Source organism: Pantherophis guttatus, chromosome 1 (assembly GCF_059756535.1).
Source record: "Pantherophis guttatus breed Tessera chromosome 1, ASM5975653v1, whole genome shotgun sequence".
NCBI classification, from domain to species: domain Eukaryota; kingdom Metazoa; phylum Chordata; class Lepidosauria; order Squamata; family Colubridae; genus Pantherophis; species Pantherophis guttatus.
Window position 1 is genome coordinate 330860795 of NC_142063.1, and position 27274 is coordinate 330888068.

At 40.3% G+C, this 27274-nt stretch overlaps 1 protein-coding gene across 9 annotated transcripts in view; it reads left to right on the top strand.

The window, feature by feature from the left end:
* The window catches only part of CUX1 (cut like homeobox 1), a 358675-nt gene that overhangs the window by 246007 nt on the left and 85394 nt on the right, over positions 1-27274 (top strand). For 4 of the 9 annotated variants that reach the window (XM_034420877.3, XM_034420881.3, XM_034420878.3 and 1 more), the window contains 4 exons: positions 1745-1846; positions 3155-3984; positions 6682-6847; positions 9189-9245. The exons of 1 other annotated variant lie outside the window; for it this stretch is intronic. In XM_034420877.3, coding sequence (XP_034276768.1) covers positions 1745-1846; positions 3155-3984; positions 6682-6847; positions 9189-9245 — 1155 coding nt within the window. The remainder of the gene's footprint in view (positions 1-1744; positions 1847-3154; positions 3985-6681; positions 6848-9188; positions 9246-27274) is intronic. 4 more of the 9 variants (XM_034420880.3, XM_034420882.3, XM_087889219.1 and 1 more) reach the window with 1 other exon arrangement.

A 27274-nucleotide genomic window follows, 5' to 3' on the forward strand; every position in this document is an offset into this window, starting at 1 on the left:
CGTGTACTGTATGTAAGAGTCCTGAATTCACAGATGGATGCTAGGACAGCACAAGCCAGATAGATTCTTGTTATTCTAATATTTCCATCCGTTTCAGTGATGTGCGCAAAGCTGAAAATTCTGATGAATGAATGATGCCGCTATTAATTGAGTGGGTGGGGGAAGGAGCCAGTTGGATTTTTCTATCTACAGCCTTTGGAAAATGGGAGGCACTTGGTAATTAAGGTTTATAGGCAGGCTCCCCATTAAAGTACATTTGGTCTGCTTCCATTGAACTTTTAGTCTTTTAAAAGCAAGCACTGAGCTATATCTTGTTTAAAGGAAGATTTGAATGCTGCTTAGGCATATTGCCAATTTGGAAAATGGCCAAAATAATTCAAATGCACTGCCCTCTCCAATACACACGCCTTACGTATTTTTTTTTCTTTTTTGTATTCCTGTCTGCAAAACTTCGTTATATTTGGATATATTTTGCTTTTTTAATGTTTAGCAGATTTTCTTTTTTAAAAAAACATGGAAAAGGGAAAAAGTCTTGCACGTTGCGTTCAGGAACTGTTTGTGCTTTGGATGGAATTGGTCCATAGATTTTCAAGAGCAGGCTATATAAAATATTGTTTAATATCCTTGTTGTAAGAGTTTACTGCTAATAAATGTTGCCATGTTATCTTAAATTTGCAGTGAGTCTGATGAGACAAAATGTATTAGTGGAGTATTTAGAGCACCAGGTCCTGGCTCTGCCCAGAAAATCCACAGAAAAGAAGCAAGTGGGGCAGATTCTCTCTGCATCCAGAAAAAAACTTCTGCTGCTTAGAAGAGATAAAATCAGTCTAGATAAGCCAGCTCAGTGACTCATGCATGACACCAACTTCTGAACCATGATTTACAAATCATGATACTTGGTTAATAGCAATAGCACTTAGACTTATATACTGTGTCACAGTACTTTTACAGCCCTCTCCAAGCAGTTTACAGAGTCAGCATATTGCCCCCAACAATTTGGGTCCTCATTTTACCCACCTCGGAAGGATGGAAGGTTGAATCAACCTTGAACCTGGTGAGCTTCAAACTGCCAACTTGCAGGTAGCTGGCAGTCAGCAGAGGTAGACTGCAGTACTGCATTCTAACCACTGTGCCACTGTGGCTCTCTAATGCAATCCGCATGGTACCAAATCTATGCTTAGATTTTAGTCCCAAAGTTGCTTTTTCAAAAGGCAACTGGATTTCTTTGCTTTTCCTTGAAGATGTTTTGCTTCTTATCCAAGAAGCTTCTTCAGAGCGAAACGTCTTCAAGGAAAAGCAAAGAAATCCAGTTCTTTGAAAAAAGGCCCATTTGGGACAACCATGACCCAGATGACTGAGAATCTCCATAGACCCTTAGATTTTAGGCTCAATATATGAGTTAGATATATGATCTCTTTGTTGGTCCAGTATCCAGGCAAGCAATTCACTTCTCTTTTGTATTATTTTTGAAATAATTCTGATTGTGAAGGAAAGGGACCCATTTGTGAGATGTGACTGAGGACAGAAGCAGGGACAGACTAAAAGAGCAGATGTTTGAAATTCTAAATAGCCACAAAACTGGTAGAAGGCAGGTAAAATAGAGCTGCAGCTGTTGATTTTATTCACTGGTTCATCTTGTTGTAGTTTTTATGGAGTAATTCACTGAGTCAAGCCACCAGTTTGTGGTTAAAAAAATCAATTCTCAAAAGGTTGCTCAACAATTGATCATTTCTCCTCTCTTCAGGTAACATTACCACAAGAATCCGAGCTACAGAAGTTGGCTCTGATGAAGCTATCAAATCCATTCTGGAGCAAGCAAAAAGGGAGCTGCAGGTACAGAAAACAGGTAGGAGAACTTCGCTGTGCTGGTCTCTGAAGTTCAGGTTAACATGGAAACAGTAGTAAGTGCTTATGAGAAAGCAAATGACCTTGGGACGTGCTTTACTTCAGTAAATTGCTAAAGGTTTATGGCTTAAAGAGCATTGGGTCCTTCTTTATCTCAAGAAAATGTTGTGTGTTACGATACCCCAAACAGGATGAATTTAAGGATGAAATGTATTAATACAAAAACATCCGTAACAGGCAAATTTTGTGGAGTGTGAAGTTTTCCCCAAAACATTTTGATTGGGAAGTTTCCACACCTCCCCAAGATTTGGGCTGGGTAGAAGCTACAATAAGTAAGAATATGTGGACATTTAAACTCAAAACGTACTATTATACCATATAGAAAATACTGGCAATACAGTCCTAATTGTACAGGGAAATGAAGTAGGATAGAAAATCACGGTGGGCAGGAGAACAGATAATAATAATAATAAAATTAATGTAGCCAAGACACAGATCTAGTGAGCAGAAGAGATGGGGTAAAACAGATTGGTCCAGATTAGAAATATGCAATAAAACAGAAAGATGTGTCCTAGTGTGCTAAAAGCATTTATATACCGAATGGATGTGCTGGAAACGTCAGTTTGAGCATTTTTCCTTTTTCTTTGTGGCCTACATCTGACTCATGAATATTCTCCTGATCTTATAGCTTGTGATGTGGATGACATCACAATAAGTATCCAAGTATACACCTGCTTACTGACTTAGTAACAAACTGTTTCAGAATCAAGGAATGTTGTTTTTCTATTTTATATTAATCAGCACAGTTGCAAGTAAGAAATGAATTTGATCATCAGCAGTTAACTATATCCCGTTCTATTAAGTAGGCAGTGGTTTTTTGATAGATTAGAATGTGTGCTTTGTTTTCTGTTTCACTTTGCTTTAGTATTGTAGTGCTTTTTGTTTTTATGAGGATTTTTTCCCCCCATTTTCTTGGGCAATAAATATTTACATTTAATTTGACATTTATTGAGGCATCAAAATGTGCTTTTCCTGGTAAATTTCAGGATTCTAATAAAGATTTTGTTATGGAGGAGTTTTCACCCTTGTTATTTTTCAGGATCTTTATAAGGCCGTCTTGTAAATGTGGGTTGTTGTTTTTTTAAACAAATTTCTGAACCAGTAAGCTTTATTAGTAAAGAATACATTTCACACAGATCTCTATTGGAGCATAAGGGGTGATGGAAAGAAGAGCTTATAACTGATATTTGGAGAAACGAATGCTGTGATCTACTGTATCTCATCAGCCATTGTTTTCTTATTCTTGCAGCTGAGCCGGCTCAGCCACCTTCCACGTCAACCAGCAGCAGTTCCGATGATGCTATTCGCTCCATTTTGCAACAGGCTCGGCGAGAGATGGAAGCCCAGCAGGCTGCCCTTGAACCTGCCTTAAAAGCCACCCCTCTGTCCCAAGCCGAAATGTCCATCTTGTCCTCAAAACTGATCCCCACGCCTGCCGTTTCTTCAGTTTCTAGTTACTCTACCCTGGCTCTGTCCTTGAAGAAGCACTCGTCCTCTGTGGATTCCGCTGTGTCTTCCCTACAGACTGTCCCCGGTCTCAAGAAGGAAGCCCAAGAGGCCTCCCTTCTAGACCTCCACGGGATGCCTGACTCAGCACAAGGTGTACTGAGGCATGTTAAAAATGAACTGGGACGCAGTGGGGTATGGAAGGACCATTGGTGGAACACTGTGCAACCTGACAGAAGGAACACAGCTCCTCCAGAAGATCCCAAAATGGAGGAGAGCACCAGTGGGAAAGAGAAGGCCAGCAACCAGGCTCGTTCAGACCGTAACCAGCAACTCCAAGGGCCCTCCTCCTCGGAATATTGGAAAGAGTGGCCCAACGCAGAATCTCCCTATTCTCAGAGCTCTGAACTGAGTGTGACGGGGGCAAGTCGCAGTGAGACACCCCAAAACAGCCCCCTTCCTTCTTCCCCCATTGTTCCTTTATCAAAGCCATCAAAGCCTTCCGTTCCTCCATTGACCCCTGAGCAGTATGAGATTTACATGTACCAAGAAGTGGATACGATAGATCTAACCCGTCAGGTCAAAGAGAAGCTAGCAAAAAACGGTATCTGCCAAAGGATATTTGGGGAAAAGGTAAGGCTCTCAAGTGGAATATTTCGGTGGTTTCTGTATCAGTCATCAACCTATCTGACAGCGGTGGGTTAAGATTGACATAAAAAGGGAAATGGCTGATTTATACAGGTAGTCCTCGATTTACAACCACAACGGAGCCCAATATTTCTGTTGCTAAATGAGACATTTATTACCATATTTTTCGGAGTATAAGACGCACCGGAGTATAAGACGCACCTTAGTTTTTGAGGAGGAAAATAAGAAAAAAGCTGATTGGCAAGTGGATCGGCCTCCCGGAATACCCCCAATCAGTTGTTCCCAGAGGTGAATTTTAGCAACAGGTTCCATGGTTATGAGCTCTGTGCCTGGCTTTTTTTTGCTTTTTTTCCTGCCTCTGAAAGCCTACAAAAGAGAGCTTCAGAAAAAAAGCCCCTGAAGCTCTATCTGGGGGCTTTTTTTCTGAAGCTTCGTTTCTGATGCTTTTTTTCAGCCTCTGAAACCTCCGTTTGAGAAGCTGGGTGGAGCTACATTCAGAGTATAAGACGCACCTAGATTTTCACCCTCTTTTTTGGGGGGAAAAAGGTGCTTTTTATACTCCGAAAAATACGGTAACTTGAGTTTTGCCCCATTTTACAACCTTTCGTGCCACAGTTGTTAAGTGAACCACTGTAGTTATCAACTTAGTAAAACGGTTGTTGAGTGAACCTGGCTTCCCCCTTGACTTTGCTTGTTAGAAGGTTATAAAAGGGAGTGACCCCAGGACACTGCAACCGTCATAAATATGAATCAATTACCAAGCACCTTAATATTGTTCGTGTGACACATAAGTATGAAAAGTGCTCACACATCACTTTTTTCAGTGCTGTTGTAACTTTGAATGGTCACTAAACGAACTGTTGCAAGTCGAGGATTACCTGTATTTCTTAATTAGAATAATTCAGCCATCACCCTTTAAGACCTGAGGAAGCTTGGAATTGTTTTTTTTTAAAAAAGAAGCAGACTAAAAGCAGATATGATGTTTTAGGTATCCAGATTCAAGACTAAGTCATTAGCATTATTCTTCCCACCACCACTCAAGCAGTACCCACAATTCCATGTGCTTACATGCCTGCAGATCAGAATAGACAAATGCAGAAATAGATGGGACTTGTTTTACCAATGATTAATTAACAGAATCAGAGATCAGCATCTAAAAAGATCCAAAAGATAAGAACTTTCGCATTGAAAATTTTATAAGATAGATAAACTAATTGTATTACTATTTTGCGATTATTACTGATATTATTATGTTTATTATTATGAATAAGGTTGATTAATATGGCATTTCTACTGAAAATTAATTGTGTCCAGATAACACGCTGTTCAGATAGATATGGAATTTTTATGTGATATAAAAAAAGTATTAATAAAACATATATTTTTTTAAAAAAAGAAATAGATGGGGCTATCACATCTTGAATGTCCCTTTAGAAGAAGGAATTTGTAACACATCTTGCATTTTTGCACAAGAAGCAAAACCTGCTGAGATTCCTTCTGCGGAGCTATGAAAGATGGGGGAGTCCTACCACTTAAGCATATGGCCACTCTGATGAGCAGGCTAGTATGGAACTGTGGGGATTATCACAGGATAGAACAGTGTTTCTCAACCTCATGAACTTCAAGGTGTATGGACTTCAACTCCCAGAATTCCTCTAGCCAGCCTGGCTGGAGGAATTCTGGGAGTTGAAGCCTACACAAGTTAAAATTTCTGACATTGAGAAACACTGTCTCTGTTCCTCTATGGTGTGTTGGAGACAGGTGAAAGACTTACATATATTGCCACCTTGAGTGATTGCAGGACTAAAGTATCAATGCAAACCTGAATAATATCATCTGGCAGTTTGGGGTGCATAGATGTGTCCATTGCTTTTAAAACAGCAGTGAGAGATACAGCAAGAAACTCAGCCTGGTAATTTGGTGTTTTCTAACCTAAGATGGACTGGAGATGGTTTTTAATGAAAGGCTTCTTTCACTGTCCACCTGTTTGCATCCTACCAAAGTTAACTCCTTGGCATTCCCCCTGTCCTTTTCAGAATGCTTCCTTTCTTTGATATTCTTATATATGGAGTGAATGAAGTAAAATCACATGAGTAAGCATATCATGGAGAATAGTCTGAGTGTAATGGAAAGGCCGTTTCATTCCATTTCCAGTTTCTCCTCTTTCCAGAAAAAAAAAGGGGGCTCAGAGAAACTCAAAATTAAAATGTTTTAATAAAAAAAAAAAATTAAAATGCACCAATAAAGAAACATTTCCGCTATCTTATAATATGCTAAAACAAAAGTTGGCAGAAATGAGCTGTAATGATTTGCACTAGACTCCACATCTTTCTTCAGATCATTCAACAGTAGGAAATATTAAAATGCTTTTGGAAAATTATTTGGAAAAAGAAAACTTGGGCGAGGAGAACTAAGCCTCAATTTATTGAGGAAAGAAGCTATGAAGTTTTGGCTCTAGGACTAAGAAGGCACATGGCTGCCAATTCAGTAGATCTAGAATTCCAGGCCCGGGTAAATCCTTACAGATCTTTTTCTTGTTGTTGCTGTTTAATGTCTGTCCTAAAGAGTCAAAGCATAAGAACTATCATGGAATTGGTTAAAAAAAGACCAGCGTAATCAAACAACTGATTTTCACATTGTAATGAGTCTAATTCTGCTTCTTCCGTGGTCGTTTCCTGCTAGGTGCTGGGTCTTTCCCAGGGCAGCGTCAGCGACATGCTGTCTCGGCCAAAGCCATGGAGCAAATTGACACAGAAGGGGCGTGAGCCATTCATTCGTATGCAGCTGTGGCTAAATGGCGAACTCGGACAGGGAGTCTTGCCATCTCAAGGGCAACCCCAAGGCCAAGGTAAAGGAACAAACTGTACTGGGCTTCAGATCACACCATGTTCTCCTTGATTTTTTTTAACCTTTGATTTAGAGTACTGTTTCTCAACCTCAACTATTTTAAGAAGTGTGGACTTCAACTGACTGAGGAATTGTAGGAGTCCACCAATCTTAAACTTGATTTAGAGGATCAGTTTGTCCCCAGCCTGTACTTTAAGTCCTAGACTTCTCAATTCCTTACACAGAGCAGGCAATTCTTTTTTTTTCCTGGGGGGATGAGAACAAGGGTGTGTGGAATGCACAAATGGGGTAAAAACAGCTTAAGGTTTTGTGAACCCCATAAATGTATGATCACGTAAGCATTTTATCATTTATTTATTACTTATTTGTTTAATATACCGTATTTTTTGGAGTATAAGATGCTCCGAACTATAAGACACACCTACCTTTTTTGGTGAGGAAAACAAGAAAAAATCTGCCTCTGCCTCCCAGCAATTTGCCTTGTTGCAGCAAACAGCAAACAGCTTGCTTTACTTTCATTTTCGTTTTCAGCATAGCTTGATTAGCACAAGAAAAACAATCTCCCAGCTCCCAGCAATTTACCTCCTTGCAGCAAGCAGCAGAGGCCCGCACAGTTATAGGCAATGGCAATCCCTGCAGCCTGAAACAGCTGAGAGTTGGGAGGCTGATCCAACAATCAACTTGTGCTAATTAGACTGTGCTGAAGCTGAAATGAGCTGTTTCTTCTTGCTGCTTGCTGCAAGGAGGTAAATTGCTGGGAGGCAGAGGCCAAAGGGTGGGGGCCAGTGGGTGGGTGGGGCTACATTTGGTGTATAAGATGCACCTAATTTTTCACCCCCTTTTAGGGAGAAAAAAGGCGTGTCTTATACTCCGAAAAATACGGTATATATATATCACGAATAAGCACTCATGAATCATAGCCCACTAAGGTAACACAAAATATTGCTGTTGTAAAGCACCAACACAGCTACCGCACTGGGAATTATGGATATCAATTGCATCAGACATTGGAAAGGGCTGTGATTATCCCAGTTGATCTTTATTTGAATCTACCGTATCCCAAAACAGACAAAGGTTGATCTGCCTCTAGAAACTACATTAAGGCAGGAGGAGATTTCCCAGGGAAGTTCTGAAAGATTTCGGGAGAGATGAAAGTAGCTTACATTTGGAAAACTCTTCAGGTTGCATTCTCCTTTATCGTGCTTCTCAATGCTGGGACTTCTTGGGAACCTTAAAGCTTGCTGGGAACTCAGGTCGCAACACTCTCCCCCCCCCCCCATCTTTCCCCTTTTTTCCAACCTGCAAAGTGAATCTTCATTGTTTGTTCAATAATAATAATAATGAATAATGAATTAGGCTGTGGGAGGCCTTGCTTTTAATGAAGAAAGTTCTCTAATTAAGAGCTAACATAAAATGGCTTGATTCTCCTTCCTCCCCAAACAGATCCCTGTATATCTGTATAAGAAGACTTTTGTCAGGCGCTCAAAATTGATGTGATTTTTAATTTGGATCTGATTTAATTTGGATCTGTTCTGATTAAGTCAGAAATCTACTGTCACATTTCCAGTAACATCATGAAGAATAAATAGATAAGGCCTAGAGATTATTTTGCAGACCATCCACATCCAAAGCTACATTCTCTCTCTTTTGCCAAAATTGGGGAATTTATATTTGTGTGTGTGTGCTTAAAGAGGCCTTGAAGTAACCATTGCTGTAAAGTATCCGGTTATGTAAAATCCTTACATTTGTACATGAAACTAAGAAACCAGACTAATGAAGAGCCTGGATAGCTCAGCAGACTAATGCATTGTAATTTAACTCCAGCTGTCTGCAATTAGTAAGTTCGAATCTCCCCAGGCTCAAGGTTGACTCAGCCTTCCATCCTTTCTAAGATAGGTAAATTGAGGACCCAGTTTGTGGGGGCAATAAGCTGACTTGGTAAAAATATACAAAAGAATGAAGGCTATTGCTTAACACATTGTAAGACGCCCTGAGTCTCTGGAGAAGGGCGGCATATAAATCAAATTAAAAAAAAAAAAATAAGAGAGGAAATCTGGATAGATCCAAATTTAATGTTCGGTTGGGAATTAACTAGATTTCCATTGTTACCAAAATCCCATCAGTCACAGCCATTTTGGCCAACAATCATGGTGGATGAGAACTTTCAGTCTGGCTAATCTGGAGCACCAGAGATTTGCCACTCCTGATATTTAAAAATATGGAAACCAGGTGGTTTTACTATGCTGCTTTGCTTTGATCAGCCATTTACTGGGACTTGCTTTGCTTTCAGATTGTATCTTCTCTCATATCTCTTTCTTATCATCCTCCTTTTCTTTCTCCAGTCCTTCATTCTGTGTCATCACTGCAAGACTCTCTTCAGCAGGGATGTGCAAGCTCAGGTAATCAGCTGCTTCATTATGAAATCTGTTGCTTTGTTGTGCTACATGTTTCTCTTTCTAACGGAACAGGTGTGTACCTGTGATGGTGGTGGGTGAACTTCTATTTATTTCTGATGTGTTAGAAAGCTGCCTTCCTTTTCCTGGAATTATTTTAAATTACCAGGTTTAACTCTTTGCCCTTTTCTTGTTATACAGCTTGTTTTCCAATGTCTAAAACATAGAAAAGAGCAACACGATATAGGCGGAAGGTGAAGAACCATAGTGTGACTTGCCACAATATCTAAAACTTCTCAAAACATTTTTATAAATTAAAATTCTACAGACAGTCTCTAGAATAACACTGTAAGACTCCTAAGGGTGTTTATGAGGCATTTGGGGCACCAAATAAATAGGTAGTTATGTAGCCAGAAGAAGAAGAAATGTGATTTTTTAAAAATTTCCTCCTCATTTTTAATTTTCCATGGAATTTACATATTGATTCCCTTCTGATTTCGACAACACTTCGACAACTTTTGTACTGTGTATCTTTCCTTCCTTAGCCTCCAAATTATTGGAATTCAACTTTTCTGGTTTTATCATAGATTCATTAAACTGTGCTTATAAGGTTTCCAGCAAAATTAACTGGAAGGGTCATTGCAACGAAAGCAAATTTTTTATAGATGTGTGCTCAACAGCATTTATTTAAGACATTGATGAGTTCCTCTTTAATTCAAAAATTTCCAAAATGGTATATAGCAACCAGAAAAGGATATTGGTTGTAGGCTGCAATTTTATTCATATATTCCTATCTGATCTAGATTTCGCTATCTTTCATGTTGCTGTGGAAAATAAATAGGAGCATTGGGCAATGTTGGAAGCCCTGAATTCCGAGTTTTAGTCCCTCTTTTCAAACAAATATCCCATTAACTTGCATGAATTAAAAAAAAAAAACCACAGAAAAATTGGAAGAAAAATTTCGTAGTCAAAAGACAAAATGCTGAAGGACAGTGGTGCAGAGGGGAAGGGAAAAGCAAGAAACCAGTTTGTGACGGTCAGAATGAGATATTTAGTAGAAAAGTGGTTTTACTTCTTATGATCAGCTGAACTTTGCTGGTGGCCTTGCTGTGGGATAGAGTTGCAATTGAGGAAAATTTTCTACAGCATCCAACAGCCAGAGTCTCCTTGCCAAGAAGTTCTACTGGGAGGCAAAAAGAGCAGCCTCCTCCCGACTCAGAGATGAGTGCAAAATCTGCTTCTCCGCAGGCTCAAGACAACTGTTGATTGGAAACAAGTGTTCCTTTTGATAGGGAGGGAAGACGCAGTCTCTTGGCAATTGCTGTTACACAGCCTTTGATGAATGCAGCCAAAGCTGCCTTTCTCTTCCATAGTGTTCCAAAAGATGAGATAAGGTATACTCCATCTTTTGATTAGAAGCCCTCAAAGGCACCTGGGTGGCCACTGTGAGAGCAGGGTTTCCTGCAGTGGTGAAATCTGAACCGGTTCGCTCGCCACGCATGCGTCCTGCGTGACAAGTGTGCTGCGTGCGCACGCACACGCATGCACAATTGGCACCAAAAGGAGGCTTGGGAAGGTAAGTAAAACTTTTTTAAAGCATTTTTTGCTATTGGTTTGGCCGAATAGGTAGTAAAAAATGCTTTTAAAAAGTAAAAAAAAAAAAGGTTTCCAAGATCGCACGCCACAGCTGTGATCTTGGGAACCTTTTTTTTTTTTTTACCTTTTTAAAGCATTTTTTTATTACCAGTTCGGGTGAATAGGTAGTAAAAAAATGCTTTAAAAAAGTAAAAAATAAAGGCTCGGACAATCACAGCTATGCCATGCGATTGTCTGAGCCTTTTTTTTTTTTTACTTTTTTAAAGCATTTTTTACTACCTATTCACCTGAACCAGTAGTAAAAAAAATGCTTAAAAAGTTAAAACAAAAAAAAATTCCATGATTGCGCGTCGCTCAGTTGATTGTCAGAACTTTTTTTTTTTACAATTTTTTATTACCGGTTCAGGCGAACCGGCCCAAACCGGTAGCATTTCATCCCTGGTTTCCTGAATATTATAATGAGATTTTGTAAAGCGTGTTTTAAGACTTATTTATTTATCAAATCAGAACTCAGGTCCTTGTGTTTGTTAATATGTAATACAAATCATAACAAAAACCGATATTAGTTACTGCAATAAAACCAGAAGTGCCTAAAATAAGTAACCCATATGAGTCGGCTTTTTAAAAGCTGAAATATTTTGGATTGAGCTTGAGTTTTTGTGTAAGCTAAACTTGTTCTAAATTTGAATTAATTAAACTGCTAGGCTTGCATAACATGCTCTGTCCAAACAAATAATATCCTGTGGCTTAACTCTGTGGCCTTTTTCAACGACATACAAGACGGTCATTGGATTTTCACTCTGCTGAACCACAGACTGCCCAATGACATTGTACCTAGTCTAGACTAGCCCAGTACATGACCTCAGCCATCAAAAGTAATCTTTAATATAATAGTTCCCTCTCGTAGTTTAGCAAGCATAGTGGAAAGCAGGCTGATGGTAGAGTAGACCAATGCATGCCTGAAAATTGAAATCACCAGCTATATCTGATAGAGAGTGAGAGAGACACGTGACCTGGGCCTGGCCCACAAAGTCAATGGCAACTTATTATTATAAGTTTAATTATTATTATGGCTTATTTTTACTTCCAAATTCACTCTGTGGGATGGAGGGAATACCTGATTTGGTTTCATGGAGAGGAAGGGAGGGGAGGAGGGAGAGAGAGAGAGATTTTATTAAGCCTATGGGCTTCAACAATCGGGAGTAGCCTAGCTCTCTTTTCTCTGCTCTTTCTGATAGGGTGTGAGTACAAACCCATTGTCTAGGAGTGTTATCAGTAAGGGTTTCCCTGGGTTTTGAAATCAAAACTCTTCATCCGTGTATACGGTTTGAGGCATCTCATGAGACTTGCAAATGCTTATATTTCTTCCTGGGTATCATTTATCATTTCAGGCTTTGTGGTGCTTAGAATTGTGCAATTGTCAAGGGAAGGGGTTGGAGAATCTAATTAAAGAGATTTTTTAAAATTAAAATCACCTGTGAGATCATTTGTACTGCACAATTTGGACACGGCCTCTTCTGGTGATTAATTGAACCCCTCTAATATCCCAGTGAAGAGGGTCAGGTGGCAATGTCATTGGCTGCCACTGGCTGGTTTGCTCAGTTTCTGGCAAAGGACTAAAGGGAAAAGAAATGCCCGATTAAGGAAGCGGACAGCTGGAAAGGAGAGAGATTGAGGGGAATTTGGGAGAGCAAATAGCGCAGATCCGTGCAGGAAGGCGAATGGAAAGGAGAAGGCAAATGATATGATATGATTAGGTCAGAAAGAAAAAGGAGGCACATGGCCAAGACCTCTAAAGGCAAGAAACCACAGATTTGATTTTAAGTAACTGACTAAATTACTGGCTGCAAGCTTGTAGTCACTTCGTATAATGCATTTAAGCCACAAATGTTGTAAAGGAAAAGTTCTTACTCCAAAAAAAACATTTATTTGGGGAATGGTAGTTCATCCAACAGTTATTCTGTTAACTCTGGGCCCAGGAGGCCTATCTTCCCTTTCCCACACAGCCTGGTGGAGGCCTTCGCTTCTCCACTGGTTGTTTTGTAGACCAAAAGCTGTGAAATCCTCTCCCACAAGACTCGTACAAGGCACAGAACGTAAAAACCCTTTGCCTATGAAACTGCTGTCTTATGCATGAAGGTTGAAGTATGATGGGTCCTAGCAAATGCATGGTTTAAGGTAGGGGCATGCAATCTTTTGGGGCCCGAAGGCCGTACTTGGACTTCTAATAGCATGCTGGGGTTATACTGGGAAGGACCAGAACAAAAACTAAATTAAATTAAATTGGCATTACAGTTAACGTAACTAAAATCGGTAATACTTGTGTGTTTAATCATTGTATAAGTTGGCACAAATTTCTGAAAGGCTGTCAGAACTACAGACAGACCTGGGATGGGGACACCAATTGGATACTCTGCTTTAAAGCTCCTGAGAATAGTAGACCTAAGTGTTGGAGAAGGGTTCCACGGAGGTTGTTGTGGAATTCTGAGTAAACAACATGCTTGAAAGCCTTTGAAATGAATCTAGCATCTAAAGTACGACTCAGAGAATGGCCTCTGAGGCAAACCATTGCAGTGTTGTAGCTTGGCCCAGAAACAAGCTGCCCTTAGAGCAGACCTGGGCCTTTTATGGCCCACAGGCCACATCTGGCCCATGAGTAGTCCCTGTCCAGCCCATGGTGTGGTGGGGGCAGTGGCGGCCCTCCACAAAAGTCCCAGTTTCTCATTTGGCCTCTTGGGAAAATTAATTGCTTGCCCCCGTCTCAGAGTATCTTGGTTTTAAGCCTTTTAGAGCTTGAAATGTGAAATCCAGTTAGATGTACCTTTTGTTTTGCACCTCTAATTTACTCCCAGAACCACCTAAAGGCCTTTGCATTCTTTTCCTATGGTCCATAATTCCTCCAGCCTAAGACAGCAATTCCAAACCCAACATTTTGTTATGGAAAAAGAGCTGAAATCTGCTGGTAGTTCTTTTAGTTTATAGACACATTCCAGGATCAACTGTTGTGTTGGGAACAGTAGCAAGCCCTTTGCACTTAGTTAGCAAGCGCTAGCTGAAGCATTCAAGATCGAGGGCTCTGGCACACGGATACATTAACCTTAGTTGTATAAAAGAACTCCTTGCTGTAGGGACTTTAAGGTGTTTCTCTGTGAATAAGCATTGGGAGCTGATGGTGAAGAGTAGATTTTGATGCTGGATTATTGCTGCTTCTTGGATAGGGCCTTGAAATGGATTTTACTATAGTGTAGCAATAGCAGTTAGATTTATATACCGCTTCACAGTGCTTTACAGCCCTCTCTAAGCAGTTTACAGTCAGCCTATTGCCCACAACAATCTGGGTCCTCATTTTACTCACCTCGGAAGGATGGAAGGTTGAGTCAACCTTGAGCCTGCTATATGGCATTCTAACCCCTGTGGGACCACAGCTCTTTCATGTAATAAAATATGACACAGAAGTCAGCAAGATTTAAGAGAAATTAAGAGAAATAAAAGCAATAAAAATTGTTAAAGAAGTAAAGAAAAGTAGTAAGTGAAAAGGTGCAAAGAAAGAAACATGAAACAAAAAGTTATAAAAAAGCGGCTTCCCATTTTCTTAACAACATTGCAGTACATTTATGTTTTATTCTGCCTAAAGTTGCAACATAATAAAACAGGTAAAGGGCTTTTTCTAAGTCAGTTGACCATGCTTCCTGGGAATACTGCAAGTTGAGTTCCAGCATATCTTAGTGAGCAATAGGCTGGAGAAAACTGCTTTGGCTAAATAATAGCACATGGGTTTTTTTCAGGCATAAGAAATCTAAGAAAACTGCTCTCGTGTGCGTGTTCTATACTTCCTCAAATGTACATAATAGTTTTCCAAGCATATGTAAACATTGGATAAAACACAAATGCATGACGTAGTAGATTTTTGCTGAGAGAGCAAGGTTCAAATTCCCTTTCCTTTGGTGATTTTGATCAAGTCGATCTCTTAGCCCAATTTCTCATGAGGATTATAAGTAGAAAAGAAGGGAAAGACTTAAAACAGTGCTCTGGAAAAAAAAAAGCTGCATAGTTGCAGATGTTATTAGACACAATTGTCATCATCTCTTACTGGATAGTATTGATTGTATTGTGTGGGAATTAGTATCTGGGTGACTACAAGTTCCTCAGCTCTGCTTAGAGGGACCCTGCTCTGATTGAGAAATTGATTTAAGAGCATTTGAAATCATTAAAAGTTAGACATTTTTTTCCTGTCATTTTCACTGAATAGAAATTAGCCACCCTTTCAATTCAAAGCAAGATTTTTAATGACAAATATTATCTTGGGTGAAACATTCCCTTCTGTATAAGTAAGAAAGGAGAATCATTTTTCAAATGTCCTCTTGCAAAACAAAGTATATTTCTGTGTTATAAAACCATTGCTTTTCTCATAAGCGGTTTGTGCAGATCTAATTGTGCAATGGATCAAGTTAGAACTATTTAATTAACTAACTAAAAATGAATTAATAAAATAGATTTTATTCTATTTAACCTATTAGTGAACCTTCTATACTATTTCTGAGTCTATGAAGTGTTTTGGCTTCAGGTCTGTTGAATTTTAGCTGTGTAAATAGGTGTGGACAGCGAAGGACCATACCCTCCCCTGCTGACTTTCAAGATTGAGTAGACTCCATTGCCTGAATATTTTCTCCTTCTCTAAGGTAGATGTGCCAGACGGTGGTTGATCTCGATGAAAAATGAGCTCTTAGTAGAAAGACATATATGGTTTGGCATCTGTAATTTCTTTAGTAACCAGACCAGTTTAGAACATTTTCACATAGTTTTTTTTTTTTTGTTCTGGATATAAGCTCTGCAAGGGGGTGCGGTGGCTCAGTGGCTAAGACGCTGAGCTTGTCAATCAAAAGGTTGGCAGTTCAGCGGTTCGAATCCCTAGTGCCGTGTAACAGGGTGAGCTCCCGTTACTTGTCCCAGCTTCTGCCAACCTAGCAGTTCGAAAGCACGTAAAAAATGCAAGTAGAAAAATAGGGACCACCTTTGGTGGGAAGGTAACAGCGTTCCATGCACTTTTGGCATTTAGTCATCCCATCCACATGGCCATGGAGACATCTTCGGACAGCGCTGGCTCTTCGTCTTTGAAACGGAGATGAGCACCGCCCCCTAGAGTCGGGAATGACTAGCACATATGTGCGAGGGGAACCTTTACCTTTATTTTTATAAGCTCTGCATCCCTCTAATGGACACACTTTGAAGCCATTTGTTTCTAGCACTGATGTAGTATAACTAAAACACATAAAAAGACCATCTTTTCAGTGCTTTGGCTAGAAATAACTTCAGTGTCAAAAGTAGATGATTTGATATTTTTGGCTCAAGCTAGCTGGTCAGTACTGATTTTAAAAAAGCAGAAAGGGAAAATGATTACAAATTATTTTAAAACTACAATGTGAGGCATTGGGAACTGGAAATGGTGTGGAAATGCCCTTACACTCTCAGTTGACTAGTAATAATCAAGTCCCTTCAATATATAAACATCGCATATGGATATATAAATAATAAAGGAATAAATAAATCCTATTGTTTCAGAGCACTAATGTAACCCAGGGTCAGAAATTCGGTTTTCTTACAAATTTGCTTTGAGTGTCCCTCACCACAAAGCAATTTTCTGTCTATGTCCTGGAAAATAAAGGATTTAGAGACGGAGCGGTATAGAGCTCCCATCAGAGTAATCCATCAAAGTTGGTGGCTGTTGAAATTAAATGAGGAAGTGAACAGAGTGAGCCATGTGGATGACTAGTGGGGGGAAAAAACTAGAAGTGTTTCAGCATTAGGCCCTTCAGAACTACTTAACGTATTATTACAGTGAAGAGGGACAATCGGAGCTGTACCATTTCAAAATTTCAATGCTGTATAAATGAGGACTACTTTCATTGTAACATCTATATAAGTCTGAATATGCTCCCTTCCTCTTAGTGTGCAATAGGAAAGAGACTGTCTGAGATGGTTACTCAAACTAATTTTTTAGGCCGGGCTCAAGCCCCTCTTATCTGATTGTTGCCTTCAAGGCAATTCCCTATTTCCTCTGCCTGAATTTGGAAGCATGCAAGAATTCACAATACTGTTTCACTCCATTTCCCTACCTAGCTGTACAACTATCGGTTTCAGTGCCTTCAAATATGCTTCCGTGTAAAAAGCTTATGGATTGTTGTGTGCAGAGTAAGTGGACATACTAAACCTTTCTTGCTACAGCTCTATGACTTGAAGGGAATAAGATGCAAAGGAGCAGCATAACATCTAGAATGCTACAACTTTCTTCTGCCCCATTTATATGTAGCAGAATCATACAGGATTTCCATTTGAGTCAGTAAATAGATACTTACTTCATTTCAACACATTTGAATGTTCCACTTTAGGGACTCATTGTACAGAGAGAAAGACACTGGGTAAACCTTTTATGTGGCCCTGCAGGGGATTGATTTCCAGAGCAATACAGATAGTCCTCAACTTATGACCACAATAGAGCCCAAAATTTCTGTTGTTAAGTGAAACATTTGTTAAGTGTATCTTATCCAATTTTACAACCTTTCTTGCCACAATTGTTAAGTGAATCATTGCTATTGATACATTAGTAACCTGGTTGTTAAGTGAATGTGGCTTCCTCCATTGACTTTGCTTGTTAGAAAGTTTTTTAAAAGGGGATCAGATGACCTTGGGATACTGCAACCATCATAAATACATGCCACTTGCCAGGCATCTGAATTTTGATCACATGATCCTACAGATGCTACAAAGGTGGTAACTGTGAAAAACAGTCATAAGTCACTTTCCAGTGCCGTTGTAACTTTGAATGATCACTAAATGAACTGTTGTAAGTCAAGGAGTACCTGTATTGTATTTAGGAGGCAAGTCGAGAGAGAGAGAGAGAAAGGCAGAGGCAGAGCAGAGCACCCTGGAAAAGAAATATATGGTAATCATTTATTTCATTAAAAATAATCTATCTTTACAGAAGAGATCTCACTGAAATTATCACTCTAAACTAATATTTCTTCAGCTCAGCAACTTTGTGAGGACTTCATTTGTCAGAATTCCCCAGATGTACGGAAGTTGAGAAACAGTGGTCTAGACTATGACATTTCTTATATGCCGGATTCTTGTCACTGGTGGCGTCTTAGTACATGCTGTTCCTGTGATGTGGAAAACTAGCAAGTTGAGGGGGAAATATTCACCTACTGTCCTCCCTCCTAGTTTCTGATGCAGGGAAGTTGGGATTTTTTTCAGGGATCTGAAGAGGTACATCTGAGATATACATTTATATTTGTACCCTACCCTGCTTATTCCCCTGTAATAACATCTACCTTCAGAAAAAAGATCATATTAAAAAAAAGACAAGAAAAAGAAAAAAATAAGGTCGTATTAAGAACGGGAGGCAAAGTTATCCTTCTTTTTCTCTTCACACCCTACCATTGTTCTTCCCAGTGTAATTCATTATAGATTGCTTTTTTTCCCCCATATCTGATTCTCTTCCCCTTCCCCTCCCCCTCCTTCCCCCACATCTTCCTATTTGGAACTTGGGTCCTAAAAATAGTGCCAATCAACTGGCAGATGTTGCATTTGCCCTTTTGCTGAAGGGGCAAGAATTAGTCTGTCAGTGGGTACCTAAATAAAGCAGTGAAAACTGCCTTTTGTACAAAAACTTTGCAATTACTATTCTCAGAGCTTGCACTGTTTTATTTTATGAGAGACAGGAAAGGCATATTCGGTAAGCAAATGTAAAGAGGGGGAGGAATGATCAGATATCAAGATCCAGTAGCAGATCATTACTGATTTCATTGAGATTGTAGATAAGAATATCCTGACATGTTATCTGTTGCCAAGACCTGTTAATACAATCCGTTCATATAAATTATGAGATACGCTTTTGTGTCAATTTGTCTCCATAAAAGCATCATGTAAATGAAAGAGGAATTAAAAATTAGCAGCAGTTAGAACTAACCTTGCTCATCGTGATGACTTTGAAAAATGCTGGACTAAATCTCTCATAATTCCCAATCAACCATGCCTACACAACACTTAAAAAAAGAAGGAATTATATATTTCTGAGTTTTTCATTTTTAGGAAAACAAACAGCAAATCGGCCAATTTCATGGATGAAAAAGTTTTTCTCTTTACAGGACTGTCACATCTGTCCTGCAGAAATTTGGATGACCATTAGATGGCAGCAAAGATACAGAGAACTGGGGGGGGGCACACACATGCATTCCAGAAACTGGAAGAGCAGTCGCCCAGTAGGCATGTGTGCACCAGGAATATGATCTTCCTGTTTCCGGCATGCACATGCGTCCCGGCCACCTTGTCTTCTGGTTTCTGGCATTCATGCGCGCATGAAGTCCAGCTGGCCGGAGCACATGCGCACACTGGAAACTGGAAGATCATTTTCCCAGCATGTGCATGCACGACGGGCGGCTGCTCTTCCGGTTTCCGGTGCTCCCATGCGCGTGAAGACCAGCTGGCCAGCCCACCAGAACCCAGAAGAGCAACTGGTGATGGCTCACGTGCCCGGAGAGATGGCTCTGCATGCCACTTCCGGCACACATGCCATAGATTCACCATCACAGTTTTATACTATTGTCTTTCCCCACCCTCCACCCCTTCCTTTCTTACCTGTAATTAGATTATAGAATTGTCAGCATGGGCCTGCTTTTTTTTAAAAAAAATATATCTGTGTACGGTGCTGGGAAACTTTAGGTGCTACGTAAATAATAAATAGCAGTTTTAACAATGATTTACCAGACAGTTATCTGATGTAAGCAGGCTTGCCTGGCCTCCCATTTGTTTCAGTGCAATTTGCGCAGATCTTCCATAGAGAATTTCTCATTATGTTTTGATAATCTGTTCTGAGAGAATTAATCTTCTGCCACCCTCTCAACCTTTATTTATTTAAAATAAAGTTTAAAATGTGCACTAATTACCAGTGATGGGGAGGGGGCCCATGGAGAGGCAAGGGGAAAGCAAAAGAAGACAATTTTCTTTCTAATTCTTGGCAGGATCGGGGGTGGGGGGGAGAGAGAGAGAGAGAGAAGGAATATTCATATAGAAATTTGGGCCCTGAGCTAGGCTAGCACTGGGACTCCCCAGGGACAACTGAAAGATGTTATAATCAATTACCACATCATAACACTGATCTATGATAATTACTGAGCCTTCCTCCCGAGACAGTGCAGCAGTTGGTTGGGATGCTGTTCATTCATGCTCCACTGCCTGATTAATATGCAAATAATAGGGTGATTGTGGGATGAATGTGGAAAGAGAGTTGGCTGGTAGTGTGCCTACCGATGCAGGAAAATGATAAATTACTTTTTACTGACTGTCCTACATATAAGTACCCTCTCTCAACAGATTTTTTTTTTTAATCACAAATTTTACCATTTCAGGGAAGCAAAGGCTAGTGTGTCTTTAAGGATGTGTAAAATAATGTGTCTTAATATATCTGTTAGGCTATTGAGAGGGCTTTGGAGCTAACACTGTTTTTTCAGAAGCTGGAAGGCAAGTTTATAACATTGAATGTTATAAAAGATAGTTAACGCCACTGTCCTGCGGTGAAGTGTTGGGAGTTCAGCTAAAATGGGTATGAAGCCAGAAGTGAGAGGAACAGTATCTGTGCTGGCTGAGCATTTGTTTTGAATGCAGCAGATTCCAAGTTCAATCCCCAACATCTCCAGTTAAATAATCCCAAATTGCAGGACTGGATAAAGCAGCCGTCTCCAAACTTTCTGGCTCGGTGGTTTGGCAGAGGTGGTGGCAGCAGTGGGAGAGTTAAAGGGGATGGTTTCATGTGTGCACACACTACTTTCACAAATGCAGCTTCATACATGCATGCGCATGCATTCGGCCCCCACTTCCGTGGCCCCGGTTCCAAATGGGCTCCAGCCCGGCACTGAACTGAGCACCAGGGGTTGGGACCCCTCATGGGATAAAGGATTCTGCTTAAGAACTTGGAAGCATTTTTTTAAAACAATGAAAGAAAGTATGCTAGACTCTACATCAGGGATGTCAAACTCAAGGCCCGAGGGCCGGATCCAGCCCATGGGGTGTTTAGATCTGACCAGCAGAGCCACCCTGGAAACAGCGAAGGACCAGCTCGTGGTGCCTCTGCCAGCGAAAACAGAGCCCATGGACGGCCCTCCCAAGCTCTGTTTTCTCTGGCAGAGGGTTGCAAGAGGCAGTCTCAGGCAAAAGCGTAGCTCGGGAGCCTCTTTTCGCTGGCTGAGCACTCAGGCCACCACAGGCGCCCCCGACACGAGTGACATTGTGCTGGCCAGCCCCCCCTCCAAGGTCAAACACAATCCTGATGTGGCCCTCAATGAAATCGAGTTTGACACTCCTGCTCTACACTGTGCGGTTTAAACAGTTCTCACTCCATTTAAGTAAAGTGAATCTGCTTTATATTTTTCTTTTGCGAAAAGAAGAGAATTCGGGGGAAATTCTCAAGAGAAAATTCCCATGCCATGTACTGCACTTATTTGGTTTTGAGGTGGCCAAGAGGTTTATGAGAATGCCTTTCATTTTAAAATCACTTCTCTGATGGATAGATAAGAGGGATTTTGGCATCACTTTATGCTAGACTAGATAAATCAATAGTTATAAAGAAGTTAGTAATGGGATTTTAGCAGAATAGAAGTTTGAAGTCTTCAGAGATACCTTGGTTGATATTAATGGCCTTAAAAAGAAAGTGGAGAAATCTATGTCCAGAGGAAGCTATCCATGTTATTGGGTGATCCTATGTCTGAAGATTGAACTGGATAGGAAAAGCCATACTTAACCACTCGTAGGCTCCTCCCCTATAAAGGAGTCATAATCTTGTTCTTACTTATTCTGGAGAAGGACTACATCAAGAATATTCAGAAAATAGTCAAACATCTATGAATGGAACAGATCCTAATAGCTGTAATAGCTCTCAGTTCTACTTGAGAGAAGAACAGTTGTTTTGCATTAAATAATTCTTAAAAGCATAACATAGTCCTGGATTCTTCCGCATGGATCATCTCCCCTCCCCACCCCACCCCACCCATGCACATATAAAAAGACGTACAACCAGTGGTGGGTTGCCCCCGGTTTGGACCGATTCGTAAGAACTGGTAGTAAAACCAGCAGGAGGCTCCGCCCACTGACCTGGACATCATCATAGGTGATCTGCGCATGCGCAGAAGAGCGGGCGTGCATGGGCGGGTGTGATGTGAACCGGTAGTAAAGGTGAGTAGAACCCACTCCTGCGTATAACAGCACATTTTTCCTCCATTTTCCCTCACCCTCCCATACCTTGTCTCATTTGACTTTCCAAAACAACGTCAAGAAATCTCTTTCTTGCCTGCCACTCACTGCTGCCTTTTCCTTACCGCACACATCTGCATTGGGTAAGTTTAGGACTGCACTCTCCAATATTTTATATGACAGTAATAAGTAATAATAATTCTGAAGTGCATATGCGATTTAGGATATGCCACCCGCATTTTTGCAAACAACGTGGGGTTCCATGGCAAGGCTTCCTGACAGGCCATTCCTAGAGGGAAATCAGAAAACTTTATAGCAAAGCATTGCTATGCCAGTTAGATTTCTCCCCCCTACCTTTAAGATATTGTAATGGGCAGAAGAACTAACGTTCAGGAATAGAAGGAAAAGCCACTTTCTGATCAGATAAAAGGAATCTGAATCGGGAGTAGAACTGTAACCTGAGAAAGCATCTCATACAAGACATAGACACACCCCAGTTCTCCCAAAGTTAAGGGAAGGGAGGGGAGAAACATATTCAGATTTTCAAGATTCTGTTACCATAACCTTATTATATTAAAGGTAGTATTGGCCTGCATGACTTCGGTTTCTTAGTTTGGTCTACTTTGAAGGGCTGACTGAGTCAACTTGTTTTTCTGAGTCAGGGACATCCATGAGTCAATCAAACACAAGATGACTTACAACTGCCCAATCCCAGTTATCACTTTATTTATTTATTTTTAATTTTGGAAGCAATAGCCAGGGTGTAGAACCTTTCTGGTACAGTTCTGAACAGCTGCTTGTCCTCTTCAGTCAGGTCCTTTCCCAGCCCCCGGTTTTAATTTATACATTATTTTTGGATTTGACTAGTTTGGCATGAACCTGAAGCCTAGACCCTGGACTTAATGAGAAGTGGTCCATCAAACCCAACCGCCAGGAAAACACTGTCTGGGGCTTGCTGGAATGTCACGGCCCAGCCTGTCATTTTGTTTCAGCAAGTTGTCCTTCCGAATGCACGTCTCGCCTTATGGCACGCCAGCAGTAAAAATGTCACTCCTGATAATTACTTTTTGGTGAAAATGCTTGCTGACTTCCTACCTTCAAGCTATTTTTTACACAGTGGGAAGATAATAAGAAATGACTTTATCCTGACTGCTCAAATGAACACTAAATGGAATTTAGGTTATTATTACTGGAAATCAAGTGTTGTTCACTAGAATTTAAACAGTGGCTCGTATCAGCTGTAGATGGTTTTGGATAAATTGCACAATAGCTCTGCTTTTTATTCCTTTAGTTCAGTGGTGGATTGCTACCGGTTCGCCCCGGATTGGGCAAACTGGTAGAGGCAGCGGCTTCTGCGCATGCACAGAAGTGTCACGCGCACGAGCGCGCATACATACACGAGCGAACCGGTAGCAAACTAAATTGAAACACACTACTGCTTTAGTTCATAGAGAATACGGCAGTTATCTATATTGTCTTGAAGGAAGAATTTTTCTCTCAGCATTTTATATTTGAAATACTTAGGAGAGAATATTATTCTAATATTTTTTATCCTTTTTTATGCTTGCACCCTTCTGAGATGTTAAGCATGCAACACTCCAGATTCCCAACAGATTACTTGTCTCCAGGGATCTGAAAAATGTAAAGAGTGAGGAAACATTATTTTAGTGATCTTAAAAAAGTTTTTTCCATTTACAGATAGTCCTTGGCTTATGATCATAGTTGAGCCCAATATTTCCATTGCTAAGCAAGACACTTGTTGAATGACTTGTGCCCAGTTTTTACAATCTTTTTGCCACAGTCGTTAAGTGAATCATTTCAGTTGTTAAGTGAATCATCCAGTTATTAAATTTATTTATTTATTTATTTATTTATTTATTAGTTCGATTTGTATATGCCACCCTTCTCCGGAGACTCAGGGCGGCTTACAATGCATTAAGCAATAGCCGTCATACTTTTGTGTATACCTGCTTAGTAGGGCTTTTTGGCCCTCCCGAGCGGTGTTCTTTTTTATACAAAGTCAGCTTATTGCCCCCACAATCCGGGTCCTCATTTTACCTACCTCGAAAGGATGGAAGGCTGAGTCAACCTTGAGCCTGGTGAGAATTGAACTCGCAGTAATTGCAGGCAGCTGGCAGCTAAATACTACTTTAACAGCAGCAGTTTAGTCCACTGCGCCACAAGGCTCTTTTGTCTATGGAGATTCTCAGTCATGCAGGTCATGGTTGTCCCAAGGTGTTTTTTCAACAGGCAACTGAACTTCCTTTGTTTTTCCTTGACGATGTTTCGCTTCTCATCCAAGAAGCTTCTTCAGTTCTAACTTCCCTTTTGAAAAAGCACCTTGGGACATCCGGTTGTTAACCAAATCTGGATTCCTCATTGACTTTGCTTGTCGGAAGCCAGCTGGGAATGTTACAAATGGTGATCACATGACCCCAAGACACTGCAACTGTCATAAATACATGCCAGTTGCCAAGCACTCAAATTTTGATCATGTAGTAAGGGTGCTACAATGGTTGTAGGTGGAAAAAATGAACATAAGTCACTTTTTCAATGCCGTGGTAACTTCGAATAGCCCTATTGTGGCTATTGTAAGTTGTAAACTACCTGTATAGTATTCTACACTATACTGTAGGTAGAGAAGATTTAACTGTTACTGAGTAGAAAAACTGTCTCCTACTAAGGCGCATGCTACGGTTTGAGCTTGAAAGCTAGAATTGTTCTATCACACCTTTATTTTTAGGTGCAGAATTTCTTGACATCCTTGTTATTGCAGGCATGTTTCCTTTATATGTATTTTTTTTTTCTTTTTGAACCAAGAACTGAATTTGAGACAGGGAAAAAAAAAACTCAAAAGATAACTACTGTATGTCCTAATTTCCATATTGTCAGCAAAATGTTGCTTAGATGTGTTCACTTATAAATACAGACAAAACAAAGTTCTCAGGCATTCCTGTTTGAAAAGGAAATATATTTTGCCTATAAACTGCAGCATGATGCAACTGCCATTGCCTGAAATTGTTTCTGGTTTTTTTGTTTTGTTCTTTAAGTCCATAACTGCATGGTAACCTCCACATTTATGAATGTCTACAGCTTTGCTTCATTGGTGCACAATGGGGAAATAACTCCAGTAAATACATAATAAAACACATCTCTACTTCCCTGGCTACAGATCCTTCCCAAGGACAGTTTAGAGCAGAACATTTGTCTCCTTGGCAACTCTTTAAAATGAAGCCTTAATCTCATCTTTCTCATTGGGTGGAGGAATATCTCCTCTCAGCCATACTCTTCCATTGCCTTCGGCAGAGGTGGAACTACTACTGATCTAGTTCATGCTCTATTCCCATGACTATCCATGCAGCTGGACTTTGGATCAACTTACAAATAAGGAAGGCAATACAATAAATCAAAGCCTCCCTTTCTCAGCAGCTCACATAAGCTACGGTTTCCAAAAGAGCTGTCATTAAAATTAAAATAAAAGGAAATATTTAAGAAAATAACCCCAAGAAGATAATTTAGGGACACTGTTGAGTACCTCAAGAGTGAATGAGATATCATAGCACCAAACTTTTAAGTAGATATCCCCCCTAATCCTTTTTTTAACTGGAAATGGCCTGAATTGAGTGCCTGCCTACTTACCACGTGCTCAACTACTGAGATACTACAGTATAATGACAGGAAGAAAATGACACACACACTAGTTGTTGAAACTGTTATGTTCTAAAGGAGGGACTTGATAATCAAGTCTTGTCTTGATTTTTATAATGAAACAATCATACCTTTGTATTGTTGTTGTTGTTAGTTGCAAAGTTGTGTCCGACCCATTGCAACCCCATGGACAACGTTCCTCCAGGCCTTCCTGTCCTCTACCATCCTCTGGAGTCCATTTAAGCTCACGCCTACTGCTTCAGTGACTCCATCCAGCCATCTCGTTCTCTGACGTCCCCTTTTTCTTTTGCCCTCAGACTTTCCCAGCATTAGGCTCTTCTCTAGTGAGTCCTTCTCATTAGGTGGCCAAAGTATTTGATACCTTTGTATACAGCTGCCCAAAATTGCTGTATGAGTGAAATGGACAGCATAAAAAATGCATATGTACGTAATATCTTTTCAACCTTCTGACAGGTAAAAGTCTATGGGGAAGCCAGATTCACTTAACAACCATATTACTAACTTAACAACTGTGGTGATTCATTTAACAACCGTGGCAATAAAGGTCATAAAATGGGGCAAAACACACTTAACAAATGTTTCCCTTAGCAAAATAAATGTTGGGCTCAATTATGGTCGTAAATCGAGGACTACCTGTAATGAGGATGTATGCATCACATATTAGCTGTTCTAAAATTCATTTAAAAATCAAATAGTTCTCTGGAGGAAAAAGCTGATCACATGACTCTGGGACATCACAACCATCATAAATACGAACCAGTTGCAAAGCATCTGAATTTTGATCACATGACCACGGGGATGCTGCAATGGCCTTAAGTGTGAAAAGAGGTCATAAGTCACTTTTTTCAGCACCGTTGTCACTAAATGAACTGTTGTAAGTCAAGGACTGGCTGTACTTTTAAACTTAAACCTGTTGATAACCATCATGGGTTCTATACGGTGGCGCAGTGGTTAGCGTGCAGTACTGCTGGCTACTTCTGCTGACTGCCGGCTGACTGCAATTTGGCAATTCGAATCTCACCAGGCGCAAGGTTGACTCCGCCTTCCATCCTTCCGAGGTGGGTAAAATGAGGATCCACATTGTTGGGGGCAATATGCTGACTCTGTAAACCACTTAGAGAGGGATGTAAAAAGGACTCTGAAGCAATATGTAAGTCTAAGTGCTATTGCTATATATCGTTGGCAAGGGGAGAAACCAACCTTGTCCCTCTTTGGTGCTCAGCTGAAGCAACAGAACTTCCTATGGCAACTTTCCTGCTGTTATCATTTTCTAGCCTCTCCCTGTTGCCTCTCTTGGTTTGTGTCTGCTTCTCTTTTCTAGTCATTTACCTCTGGTCTCTTCGGGGTGGATTTGATTTAAATCGAGTCGATTTAAATCACTAGTAAAAAGACTTGATTTAAATCAACTCGATTTAAATCATAATTTTTAAAGAGCAACTGTCATCTCTGCTACTCCTTTGACCCACTGTTGACTCACCGATAGTCCCAGTGTTGCAGAATATACAGCCTCGTGCTACATAACTAAGCTC